The 13,373-nt window shown below is 37.8% G+C and overlaps 1 protein-coding gene across 2 annotated transcripts in view; it reads right to left on the bottom strand.

The window, feature by feature from the left end:
* Nucleotides 1-13,373, bottom strand: part of UNC79 (unc-79 homolog, NALCN channel complex subunit) — a 307,052-nt gene that overhangs the window by 187,250 nt on the left and 106,429 nt on the right. For both annotated transcript variants that reach the window (XM_032620585.1, XM_032620578.1), the window contains 3 exons: nt 8,498-8,590; nt 1,980-2,035; nt 1,172-1,301 (listed from right to left, as the gene is read on the bottom strand). In XM_032620585.1, coding sequence (XP_032476476.1) covers nt 1,172-1,301; nt 1,980-2,035; nt 8,498-8,590 — 279 coding nt within the window. The remainder of the gene's footprint in view (nt 1-1,171; nt 1,302-1,979; nt 2,036-8,497; nt 8,591-13,373) is intronic.

Genomic DNA, 13,373 nt, shown 5'->3' with positions numbered 1-13,373 from the left:
ATAAATTTCATTTGATACTAGTTACCCATTCATACATCACATAAACGCTTATTTCAGGGATCTATTGAGAAGGGATTGGTGTCAAATATTTCCGTCATTTCACCTTTTATTTTATTAGTGCTTCCAACTTCTTGCTTTTACATTCAAATTATCCACTCAGCAACGCTTAAACATTCTCCACTAGCAATGATATAAAACATCAATGATACCAATTTCCATTTTTTTAATTTACCTACTATCTACCTTCATCATTTCAATTAATACTATTGTTACCACTAAGGCCAATATTATTTGTTCTGAGTTTAGAATAAGCCCACCAAGGACCATCAATACCTCTAACACTTGGCTTTAATCAGGAACATAAAACAGACACTTGAATTATGTTAAATCCCCTCTGAACCACCTCAAATCACCTTTGGAAAGATGAGTGATGCCAAGAAAAAAGTACTTTCTCAGAATATCAGTATACAACTCCACAATAACTTGAATAAAAGCTATGCCAAAATATCCATCTCTTCCATTTTCAGAAAAAAATATTATACAGTTAAGTGGGGGGAGAGGGTAGTCAGGGGCATCAGAAACTACATTAGCCATAGATTGCTTCTTTGATTTTATAACATATAAACATAAACTACATAAGGGTTAGTTTGTTTGGTTTTTGGTAAATATATGTCTTTACAATAAACTCAGTGTTTACTTATTGGCGATTAATTATACCAGTATTCACCAATGGTTGAGTCTTCATGTCTACCTAGGCTTTCAGGGTCATTCAATTTTTATTTAGTGCCTGAACTGGTAATGTTGAAAGCACTCCAAGCCTTCTCAACAGAGCAGAATTAGCCACTTGGGATTTTGCTAAATCTGAGCCAATCTGCAGCATTACTGACTGCTCACGCCTTTGCAGTGATCAGCATTAGCGGTGTTAAGACCAGAGGCCAGGTGTACAGCAAATGGGACTGAAACTTAACGTGGTTTGCTATGATGTCATAAAAGCTTTTGAAATTAATTTTAATTAATTTATTTTTATACCACCTAGTTTCAAAAAGGATTTATGACAATGTCTAAAGGCACAGTAAATTTAATCTAGCAAGATTAAAAAATACAAGCTGGTGAGGCAAATGTGGCACAGATGAAATAAAGATGGGGCATCACAGAGCTATCCTAATCTTACCTGTGTACTGTAAGCCCCTGTACTCGCTTATTGCCCCAGGAGGTTTTAAATTGGGCCAGTAATGGAAGAGCATTTGCACAGCTGGAGGTTTCACCTGTGAAGGCCCATAGGCTATCACATACAAAAGATCCTAAAGGAGACAAGAAGCATATTTTCACTAGCATCATCAAATAAAAATAAAGGTAGCTCATTCAATATTACCAAAGCAGTGAAAATTCTAATGGAGAGATTGAGGTGGTTAATTTCCCTGGAATCTCATCATCCAGATGGGCTTTGCAGATTAAATCATATTATAATATTATTAAAATTATTTTTATGGGTCCTGTAAATAAGCCCCCCAGTAGTATTCAGATGTACACTATCTTTTAACAAATTCTTCTCTCCTCAGAATAACATGAAAGAAAGATTTTAGAATAGCATAAAGCCAGTTTGCCAAATACTGCATTTTTAAAAACATTTCCCTAAAACATATTTCTTAATAATTCACATCTCCTATTTGAAAGAAGGAAGTTTCCCAAGCAACATTTCAAATCAAGTAAAACTGTCACATAATATAGTATCTGCTAAATTTCAAGAATAAGATATATCCAATTATATTTTCTGTCAAGCCACTGTGGTCTTCAAGTATCATTTCTGCTCTAAATGGTAAATAATTAACCAGTAAGGAAAGGATTATAAGTTCTACCATACCAAAATAATAAGACATCAATAAATTTGATCTAAACAATAGTTTTAATATGTAAACAATTTTTACTATATTATACAAACTGAACTTGTGACTATGAGTTTAATGTGGTCCCAAACTTACTTTCCAGACTTCTTGTTTATATTTCATGAGGCATTCCAATAATTGACAATGATACACTGTAAGGAAGAAAATATAATTTGAACGTGAAATGTAAATACCAGACAAAAGGTCCTTTAAAATAAACTATATTAGTCTAAATTATATTAGACTTTTCACTCTAATCATTAAACTAGAAATTACTTATTTTCATATATTCATGCCTTTCAAAACTCATAAGCCCTTGACTTTATCAAGCTTTATTCCAAGATCCTTGAGAAGTATTTTATTCATCTTAACAAAGGAAATATTAAGAAAACTCCCTAGTAATCATACTTTTATAACATAAACTTATATCAATGTAATCAAGAACTGCACGGGGAAAAAAATAGCCTAATAGGATCATAATAACAGCTTACATTTATTGAGCGTTCATTATGTGCCAGGTACGGAGCTAAGAGCTTTATGTATTATGTATCTCATAACCACCATGTTGCAGTTAAAAAAGTGAGGTTTAGTTTCCTACCTTGCCCAAGGTTGGACAGATAGCAAGTGACAGACTGATGGATTAGAATGGCAGTCTTTTATCACCAACTCCATCTTGTTGAGGAGTCCTTAAAAGCTATACAACAGCAATCTTCTTTGATTTGCCTATGCTTACTTGAGGAATAAAGATACTTGCACCTTAGTTAGATACCCGTTTTATACCTTCCCTAATCTATCTGCCAACCCTATCATGGCACTGAAGCAGGTCTCCCTTTAGTCACCGATGACCTCCATGTCGTTCAATTCTATGGACATTTATCAGTCTGCCTCCCACTTGACTTTCAGCAACATTTAGTACTGCTGACCACCCTCTTTCCTTGACTTCATGACTGACCCTCTCCTACTACCTGTGGCAGACACTGTTGTTGCTACTCAACTGCTATCAACAACCCTTTCTTCCTTGTTCAGCTCCCAGTACACAGACTGCCAAGCAAGACAATTTCCCAGATTCTGTTACAGCTAGGGATGGCCATGTGACTCAGTGCTGGCCAGCAAGACCTAAGAAAGAATCTGCTGAGGAGTTTCTGAGACTCATTTTTCCTCTTTGACAGAAGGAAAGAGGCACACCAGGAGACCTTTCTCTGATTACCCTGACTGATCCTATTTTTGATAGGATTTGATGGGATATATTTTTGAAACCTGTTTTTAGATGTAGTTGTGTAAGAATATAATAACCTCCACTGTGGCATATCTTGCAAACATGAGGAGAAGTTCAAGAGAAACACAGAGATGGTCTCTCAGGCCCCTGATACTGCGGAGCTGTCTCCAAGACTTCTTCTTCCACTGGGCCAGTATCTGTTGGAGCTCCTGAAGGCCTGGTCATAAGTCAAATCCACTTTTCATTCTGTGCTCTCTTGTAAGCAATGTCACACTCATATACAGCAATATATCAGAGATACTGCAGGTTCCATTCCAGATCATAGCAAGAAAGCAAATACGGCAATAACGCAAATCATACAAATTTTTTGGTTTCTCCATGCATATAACAGTTATGTTTGCACTATACAAACATTAAGTATATTAATGTATACTTTATATAAACATAAAGTATATATTAAGTAGTCTATTAAGTGTGCAATAGCAATATATCTTAAAAACCAGTGTACACACCTCAGTTTTAAAATATTTCATTGCTAAAAAATGCTAACCATTGTCTGACAATGCAGGGTTGCCACAAAACTTCAATTTATAAAAAACACAATATCTGTGAAGCACAGTAGAGCAAAGTGCACTAAAAGGAGGTATGCCTGTACAACTTCAGGTACCCTCTATATGCAGTTCAGTGAATAGCACTGGACACTTACATGAGGGCTCAAAGTTCGTTACTTCTAGCCCAGAACTCAGTTCTGGGTTCATAATACAACTTCCTAATTACTGTTACCTCTTTTTTCTGAAGAAACCTGATTTTTTTGCATTTTTGTGTTTTGGATATGTATAACTATTACTGAGGTTATGTGTGATTTTTTTCCACAGCTTTATTAAGATATAATTGACATATGACATTGTATTAGTCTAAAGTACATCATCTCCTCTCAAATGCCTCAAAGACACTTCTAACATAACATGTCCAAAGTAGACCTCATGATCTTCCCTTAGAAACCTGGTCTTTCTCTTCCGGTGTCTCTTTTTGCAGTGAATGGAACCACCATGCACCCAGTTCAGAAGCCAGAATGCAACCATATCCAATACATCACCACACCCTATCAGTTCTACTTCCTAAATAGCTCTCAGATGTATCCACTTTTCTCGGCCTCAATCAACCCTGACTTTTACATGCCTACACAAATGCAATGGCCTCCTCATGGGTCAATCTGTATCCATTCCAGCTCCTTCTTAATCCATTCTCAACTGCAGCTCGGGTGACACACACACCACCACTCAAAGTCCTTCAGCACTTTTCCATTAGACTTGGGATAAACGCAGGACTCCCAGAGCCCATGACATCCTGCATGTTCTGGCCTGCAGAAGTCTACAGTCTCATCTCACACCAGGCAGCCCTCACTCTGAGCTCCAGCTACAATGACTTTTCAGTCCCACCTGCTTGCCAGGCTCCCTTCTGACATATGAGATTCCTCTGCCTGGAAACCTCCACTCCCTGATAGGCCTTGTTAATGCTACTCATCCATCAGTCCTCAGACCAAACGTTATATTCCCAGAAAAGCCCTCTCTGACCTCTTCAATAAAAGAAAAATCCCCTTTTATAGGGTCTCATCATAGCACAAGGTACATCTTTCGAAGAACCTGTCACAATTGAAACTGGGCATTGGCTGTTACAATTATTTGATTAATGTCTTCTCCTTCCACCACACGATAAGCTTTATGAAGAGAGGAAAGGGGTCGGTTCTGTTTTACTAATTATGGTGTTCCCAGTGCCTGGCACATGGCAGATACTCAGTAACTGTTTGTGGAGTATATAAATGGTCCTCTAGACTTGGAATTTTCTGAAGTCATGACTGAGTTCTCAAGCACAGATGCTCCGGGGTACTTTCTCTTACACGGTGTCTGCTATTCTCCGTATGTTTGCTACACGAACCTTGCTCAGAGGAGTACACTGACTGCCCATGAACAGACCTAGAGAGCCCCTTTATTTAAACTGCTTCCCCTCCTCAAAAATATACAATGGAGAAAAGACTGTCTCTTCAATAAGTGGTGCAGGGAAAATTGGATAGCTACATGTAGAAGAATGAAATTAGAACACTCCCTAACACCATACACAAAAATAAACTCCAAATGGGTTAAAGACCTAAATGTAAGGCCAAACACTATAAAACTCTTAGAGGAAAACATAGGCAGAACACTCTTTGACATAAATCGCAGCAAGATCTTTTTGACCCACCTCCTAGAGTAATGAAAATAAAAACAAAAATAAACTAATGGGACCTAATGAAACTTAAAAGCTTTTGCACAGCAAAGGAAACCACAAACAAGACGAAGAGACAACCCTCAGAATGGGAGAAAATATTTGCAAACAAAGCAACAGACAAAGGATTAATCTCCAAAATATACAAGCAGCTCATGCAGCTCAACATCAAAAAAACAAACCACCCCATCCAAAAATGGGCAGAAGGCCTAAATAGACATTTCTCCAAAGAAGACATACAGATGGCCAACAAACACATGAAAAGATGCTCAACATCACTAATTATTAGAGAGTGCAAATCAAAACTACAATGAGGTATCACCTCACACCGGTCAGAATGGCCATCATCAAAAAAATCTACAAACAATAAATGCTGGAGAGGGTGTGGAGAAAAGAGAACCCTCTTACACTGTTGGTGGGAATGTAAATTGATACAGACACTATGGAGAAGAGTATGGAGGTTCCTTAAAAAACTAAAAATAGAACTACCATATGACCCAGCAATCCCACTACTGGGCATATACCCAGAGAAAACCATAATTCAAAAAGACACATGCACCCCAACGTTCATAGCAGCACTATTTACAATAGCCAGGTCATGGAAGCAATCTAAATGTCCATCTACAGAGGAATGTATAAAGAAGATGTGGAACATATATACAATGGGATATCACTCAGTCATAAAAAGGAACAAAACTGGGTGACTTACAGAGATGTGGATGGACCAAGAGAGTGTCATACAGAGTGAAGTCAGAAAGAGAAAAACAAATATTGTATATTAATACATATATTGTATATTAATACAAATATTGTACATATATATGGAATCTAAAAAAATGGTATAGATGATCTTAATTACCAAACAGAAATAGAGACACAGACATAGAGAACAAATGGATACCAAGGGGGAAAGGGGTGGTGGTGGGAAGAATTGGGAGATTGGGATTGACTCGTATACGCTATTGATACTATGTATAAGATAGACAACTGATGGGAACATACTGTATAGAACAGGGAACTTTACTTAATGCACTGTAGTGTTCTAAATGGAGGGGATGTATGTATATGTATGGCTGACTCATTTTGTTGTGCAGTAGTAGAAATTAACACAACACTGCAAAGCAACTATACTCCAATGAAAATTTTAAATAAATAAATAAATAAATAAATTGCTTCCCCTCCCAGAATGCCCCATTTACCTTATCAATCAAAATTCTATCCGTATTTTAAGACCCATTCTTTGCTCAAGTGGCACAAAGCCTTTCCTGATCATTTCAACCCACAGAGTTCCCTTCTCTGATGAATTAATACAGCCTATAGTATTTATTTGGTACTTTTTACATGCTACTTTACATTGTAAATTAATGACTTATGTAAACATGCCTAATCTTCCCAATAAGACATAAGCTCCACGGCAAGCATCATATCTTACATTTCAGGGTGGTTTTCACAATGCCTAGCATGGAGCCATGTACACAGGGGTTATGCAATGAATTCCTGGTGCCTGAGCAAGAACGCTGCTCCATCCTTGATACACAATCAGCTACAAGGACCAGGCTGCCACTTGCTGTCTCCCCCCAGTAAAAGTTCAAAGGATAATGATGCCCTACCCGCTTGATCTCAGAGAGTCCCCTGGTGGATAGCACCTCACTTCTTATGTTTCCCCCATCGTAAGATTAATTTGGGGTCCCAAATGTCATTCTTAGTATAGAATAGCTAGCTATACACGTTCCCCCATGAACAGATGAAGATACAGATTAAGAAATAACAGAAGTATTTGATCACTGTGGTTTCCCAATGAAACGTTCAACTCCAAGAAGACAATGGCAGATTGCAGAGATCCGTGTTGCTGTTTACTGAGCAGTGCTTATGATGTGTCAAATCACTATGCTAAAGAAGCACTTCACACACACTTAAGTCATTAAATCCTCACAACAACATTTTAAGGTACTACAGGAAGAATTCCCATTTTATAGATGAGGGAACTTGGTCTTAGGGGAGTTAAAGAACTTGCTCAAGGTTAAGCTACCTGGCAATCTGCGCTGAGCTCAGATATGAACCCACATACCCTTAACCTCAAAGCACACGATTCTACCCAACCTGCTCTACTGCCTCCCAACTTCGAAATTAGGACCAAACCCTGATGATGAGACTTTAGTTAACTAACTAGATTCTATGTGAAGGGGTTTTCTTCAGGACATAAAATCTAATAAATATAAATGACATTGTGAGGATCCTTTAAGCCAGAGTGAGACACGAGGTATAACTTCCCCAAAAATATACATTTTAATTAAACGCACATAATAATCATAAGGAATTTCATATTTAAAGGATGACACTCCAGGCTAAGAAGCATTAAGATTTTAAATGAAAAAAATTGTTTTCCTTATGCTGAGTCAAAAACTCAATTATTATTCATTATGTAATTAAGCAGAAGGCTGAAAACAGGGCCACCAAATTTGTTCACTTTCCAAATGAAAATAAAAACTGAGTTCATATCTTAGCATGTGACTCCAACAGTCAGCCCCCTTTTAGGTCAGTTTCCCAAAGTTCATCTGCAATTACACTGATGAATGGAAATCCAACAGAATATATCAGATTATATCTGTCCCACATTACTAGAAATCAAAGAAACACAGATCAAAACGACATATTACTTTTTATCTGTCCATCTCTATACAAATGTTATAATAACACTCAGTGACAGGTTACAATGTACTTTCACGTATAATTAGTGGGAATGTAACGAGCGATTTATGTGCAAGGATATTCATGTGGTGTCAGAGTAGCGAATTCACAAAATAGTCCCAGTGGTTATCTTTAGTTGTTAGAAGTGCAGGTGATTTTTATATTTCTAATTTAATTATTTCTATATATTTATATTCAAGCAATTTCCAGTCAGTGTTCTAAAACTGTGTTCTCAGACATTCTAAAAAGATCAGTAGTCAGCAAGATGACTGCTAATAGCAAGAGGCAAAGGAAATTTATTTCAAGTTGAAAGTCTGTTTTCTAACACATCTCCAGTTCCTATTTACCAAGAGAAGTTCTTCTCACATGAGAATTCCTAGCTTGCTTATTTGATGTCTTATTTAATTATTGGTTTGGAATTACTGAATACATCCAAATTTTCACTTACCTGGATTGGATGTGTACTGCATTGCAATCATTAGCATGGATGATGCGGAGAGATTAACGTGGGCAGGAACACCTTCTCTCCTTGAGGAGCCCACTGAAACCAAAATTTTTTTGATTAGACACAATTTATTTATATATATATATATATTTATATATTTGTACATTTATATTTAGTTGCTACTTTGCATAGAGCATGAGAGCTGAGAAGAAACTTGAAAAAAAAATCAATAGAAGTTTTGCATAAATAAAACCACAAAATTTGTCCTAGCCTACAAACGCTACAGTAGTCATTATCATAGGCACATTTAGGGAGAATCTTCTAGGAGCACGAGTAATGCCAGAAGGTAATGTAATCGTTTTATCAGAATTGTACTTAAATGTGATCTCTGTTTCCAAGATGTTTATATCTAGGTAGAAAAGAAAGAAAAAACAGAATCCTCCATGTACCCAAATATAAGGCATATTGAAGGTTATCCAAATAAGAAGGTAAAAATAAAACATTTTTGAACATGACTTGAATGCATTAACTTTAAGAGATGCAGATGAAAGAGTCTACTTTTAATGGGTACCATATGCATTTAGTTATATCAATTTCAAAATTATTTTCAACTCTCACCTATCATTAAACAATTTTATTCAAACCTTCACATGTAACTTCATCATCATAATCACCATGACAATCACTTTTTTAGTTTTCCAGAGCTTACCATCTTCACATCCACCTGAGTTGTTTGAAATACAGCACTTTTTGAATCTGTGAATAATGCTGTTGCTGGACATTTTATCCTATCCCGCAGTATTCAATCACAAAGTCAGTTGGTTTCTTCAAAATTCATCTTTTAGCCGTATAATTGTGATCTCCATGTGATAACCACTTACATACTGCTTTTAAGAGACATCTTTAAGTGGCTTGTTTAGGATGACATCCAATACTGTATTAACTTTCTTTCTCTTTCTTTTTTAATAGAGGGTATCAGGTAACCTCTATAAGCATCCAGAACTATCACTGATGGAGGTCATTCGGGGTAATATGCTGTCCCCAGAGTATTTTATTATTCTAAACACAGTAACTGAGAAAGGGCCCACAATACTTTACAAGGACTCAAATATAAAATGAATTCCTTTTCTCAGGATAATTGCAGGAATAGCAGAAACCTCTCCTTAGAGCTGGGCTCCTGTAGCAAATTGTCAAGAAAGCATGAACAGAACAGTAAACAGTGACTATAACACCCTCAAAAAGTCAACTCTCAATTTCCAACACATACTGCAGAAGACCATCAACATAGACAACAAGAAAAAAGCAGATAACCCTAAAATCTGCTTTATTTTAAAGTATTAAAGTGCAATGTGTGGGAATAGTATCTCACCTATAACCGACAAGAATAAGGCAACTTATAATAAAACACAGGTATAAAAGAATCATTCAAGCACTAATAAAAGGTTTGTTGTATAGTAAAGTAGAGAAGACAAAAAAAAATTTAACACGATTCTTCTTTTTAACGTAAAAAAACTGAGCACCACAATGGACAGTGGCCTTTACAATAGCTTTAAAGAAATAAACAAACAAAACAGATCTATAATTAAGTTCCATTTACCTGAGTTTGCTTTTATTAGTAACTTACTGCTGGGCTGCTGCTAACCCACTAAGCAGGTGATATTCAGGTACATAAATTAGTTTGGTTTTACAATATAAATAAGAATTAGTTATTATACAAAGATGTGAGGATCAGCTCACTGCTCTTAGATGTTAAAGCTGATTAATCAAATACGATTAATCAAGGAAAACAATCTTTGTGCCAAATCCTAAAGAACAAGATTCAGTTTCAGAGTTTAGACAGGGAGGTGGTTCAAATTCAGCTTCCAGGGCCCCATACCTAGAGAGTCTAACTCAATCAGTTTGGAAGCAGGAAAGCTATATGTTTAATAAGGACATCAAGTGATTCTGACCAAGTGGGTCTTAGAGCTGCATTTGTACTACTACAGGAATGAGAACAAGAAAGGAAATACTCAGTAAGGTGTCCAAGTGTGGGAGGAATAATTGTATGCCCTTGTGTTCTTTCTTTAAGGGGGAAAAAAAGCAAAAGAAAGTGTAGTCTTTGACATACGCAAGGAAAAATAATTATATGTATACTATATCCATTCCTTTTGGGACAAGTGTTTTCACCTTCATTTAAACTCATTTCAAACTTTTAAACTATAAGTGTTTCTAAAAAATGAAAACTACTTATTAAGGTAGGCTGAGAAGCACTGTGCCTGTAGGCCCTTAAAAATGGGAGAGATGGGACTTCCCTGGTGGTCCAGTGGGTGGGACTCCACGCGCCCAGTGCAGGGGGCCCGAGTTTGATTCCTGGTTGGGGAACTGGATCCCGCATGCATGCCACAGCTAGGAGTTCGTATGCTGCAACTAAGAGATCCCGTGTGCTGCAGCTAAGATCCGGTGCAGCCAAAATAAATAAATAAATAAATATTTTTTTTAAAAAAATGGGAGGGCTTCCCTGGTGGCGCAGTGGTTGAGAGTCCGCCTGCCGATGCAGGGGACATGGGTTCGTGCCCCAGTCCGGGAATATCCCACATGCTGCTGAGCGGCTGGGCCCGTGAGCCATGGCCGCTGAGCCTGCGCGTCCGGAGCCTGTGCTCCGCAACGGGAGAGGCCACAACAGTGAGAGGCCCGCATACCGCAAAAAAAAAAAAAAAAAAAAATGGGAGAGATGCCCAAATGTCTCAGATGATTTAGATGAAGTTTATTTGGAGAACAGGACAAATGGCTCGGTGACCTCTGAATGTCCCCCCTACCCCTACAAATCTACGCTCTCCCTCAAGAATGGTCAGCCACAAAGCCAAGAGTGCTCCAGCCCTCAGAAACCGGCTCCAATATTTCTATAAACAGACAGCGCCTTGCAATTTCATAGCTTTCTAACAGACTGAACAAAATCACCACAATTCTAATTTAATAAACATGCAGAGGTACACATCATTTATTGAATCTTGTTAAAAAGGCACGAGGCAAACAGATGTGCAGCTTGTCCCCATGAGGGTGTCTAAGGTCAAAGCTACACATGATGGAAGGAAGCAGAGAAGTAATAAAAATAAGAAAATTTTATATTTAATGTTGTTCTCAGAAAATACAATTAAGTTTTAAGACCTATTCCCTCATCTTCCTAGCACCACCAAAACAATCATTACCACCATCCCATCCTTCTATGAACAATAACAATTTCTTAATCTGTTTCTGCATTTTATAATTCCTAACGTGTTATCATGTATAGCTCTTATATGATTCTCATTAAAAAAAAAAAAAAGGTATATGGGAAAAGCCATCTTATAAACGAGAAACCAAATTTTGCATGTGAATACCAACCTAATTATTAGGACTACAGCCTGTCACTTGACTTCACAGCTAATGTGCTAGTCACTTATTTATTCACAGAGTATTTTTCTTTTCAGTATCCAGACATTGTTCTAGGCCCTTGAGACACAGCCATAAATAAGATAGGCAAGTCTTTGTCTTTATGAAGCTTAAATGCTAGAGCTGTGCTATCCAATATAGTAGCCACATGTGGTTAAATTTAAACTAATTAAAAGTAAACTAAATTAAAAACCTCTCTCTCACTAGATACATTTTCAAGTGTTCAGTTGCCACATGTGGCTAGCGGCTATTCTACTGGACAGCACAGAATTTTATATAACATTTCCATCATTGCAGAAAGTTCTGTGGACAGCACTGTTCCAGAGGAACAGGCCACCAAATACCTGTGAAGAAATATAAAGCAGGGCCAGGGAATACGCAGAAAGCAATGGAAGGTCCTATTTTAGCTTGAGAGTAAGGAAGGGCCTCTGGGAAGACTATGATACTTGAGCTGAGACCTGAAGGGAATGAGGAAGCAAATCACGTGACCATTTGCACGAAGGGCTTTTGACACAGAGGAAAAGCAAAAGCTTGGTGCCTTTATGAAACTGCAGAAAGGCCCATATGGACAGAGCAGAGTGAACATTAGCAGACACAAGTGATGAAGTAGTGAGATAAGCAGGGCCCACATCACAAGGCAGAGGGCCTTGTGGGCCACGGAAGGGTGTTGAATTTGATTTGTAGGAGTGATCGGAGGCTATTACATGTTTTCGAAGAGGCAAGTGACATGATCTGACTCACATGTTTGGAGGATAGCTCTGGCTTTTTGGTGGAGAGCAGGCTGTAGGGGGGCTAAGAGTAGAAGCACGGAGACCGGCTCAGAAGCTATTGGTCTGGTCCAGATGAGAGACAGTGGCAAGAAGTGGTCTGAATTGAAATATATTTAAATAAACCCCTCTAGTCTTATACCTTTTTAAGGGGTAAAGGTAAGGGAATCACCTGGGAAGAAGAAAAACATTCTGATGCCCGTTCTACCACATGACAGAACCATTTCCTGTGCTGCCTGGATCAGCAAGTGGCCTCTGTTTGTGGAAAGCAGAGGCAACTGGGTTCCATGGGGTAGGGTTTGAGCATAAGATACCTGTGCTGTCAGAAGGTCGTATCAGTTCAACATAAAGGGAGGACTAAGACACCATGAACCTGAAGTCTATGTAGCATTAAAATATGTGCAGATTGGTAGATTAATAAAAAGTCACAGAGACAGGATTGCCCATCAACACTGCAGAGGTGTTCTGTCAGGTTCTATGAGATCTAAACCTGACACAGCAATTACTGTTGTTATACAACACACTCTAGGGGGGAAAAATCCCAAGCCTCAGCAGATGGCCCGTTATTATTTCAAGCAATATTTAAGATGATAAAATTTCAGGACAACATGTGATTTTGAGCAGAATATTGGAATTAGTTGCAATGGGATTTGACATGGCCGTTATCTGACTGAGTGTTACACATTGATATAACATCAGACAAT

Source organism: Phocoena sinus, chromosome 2 (assembly GCF_008692025.1).
Source record: "Phocoena sinus isolate mPhoSin1 chromosome 2, mPhoSin1.pri, whole genome shotgun sequence".
Taxonomy (NCBI): domain Eukaryota; kingdom Metazoa; phylum Chordata; class Mammalia; order Artiodactyla; family Phocoenidae; genus Phocoena; species Phocoena sinus.
The sequence above is the reverse complement of the archived record's forward strand: the minus strand, read 5'-3'. Positions and strand labels throughout refer to the sequence as shown.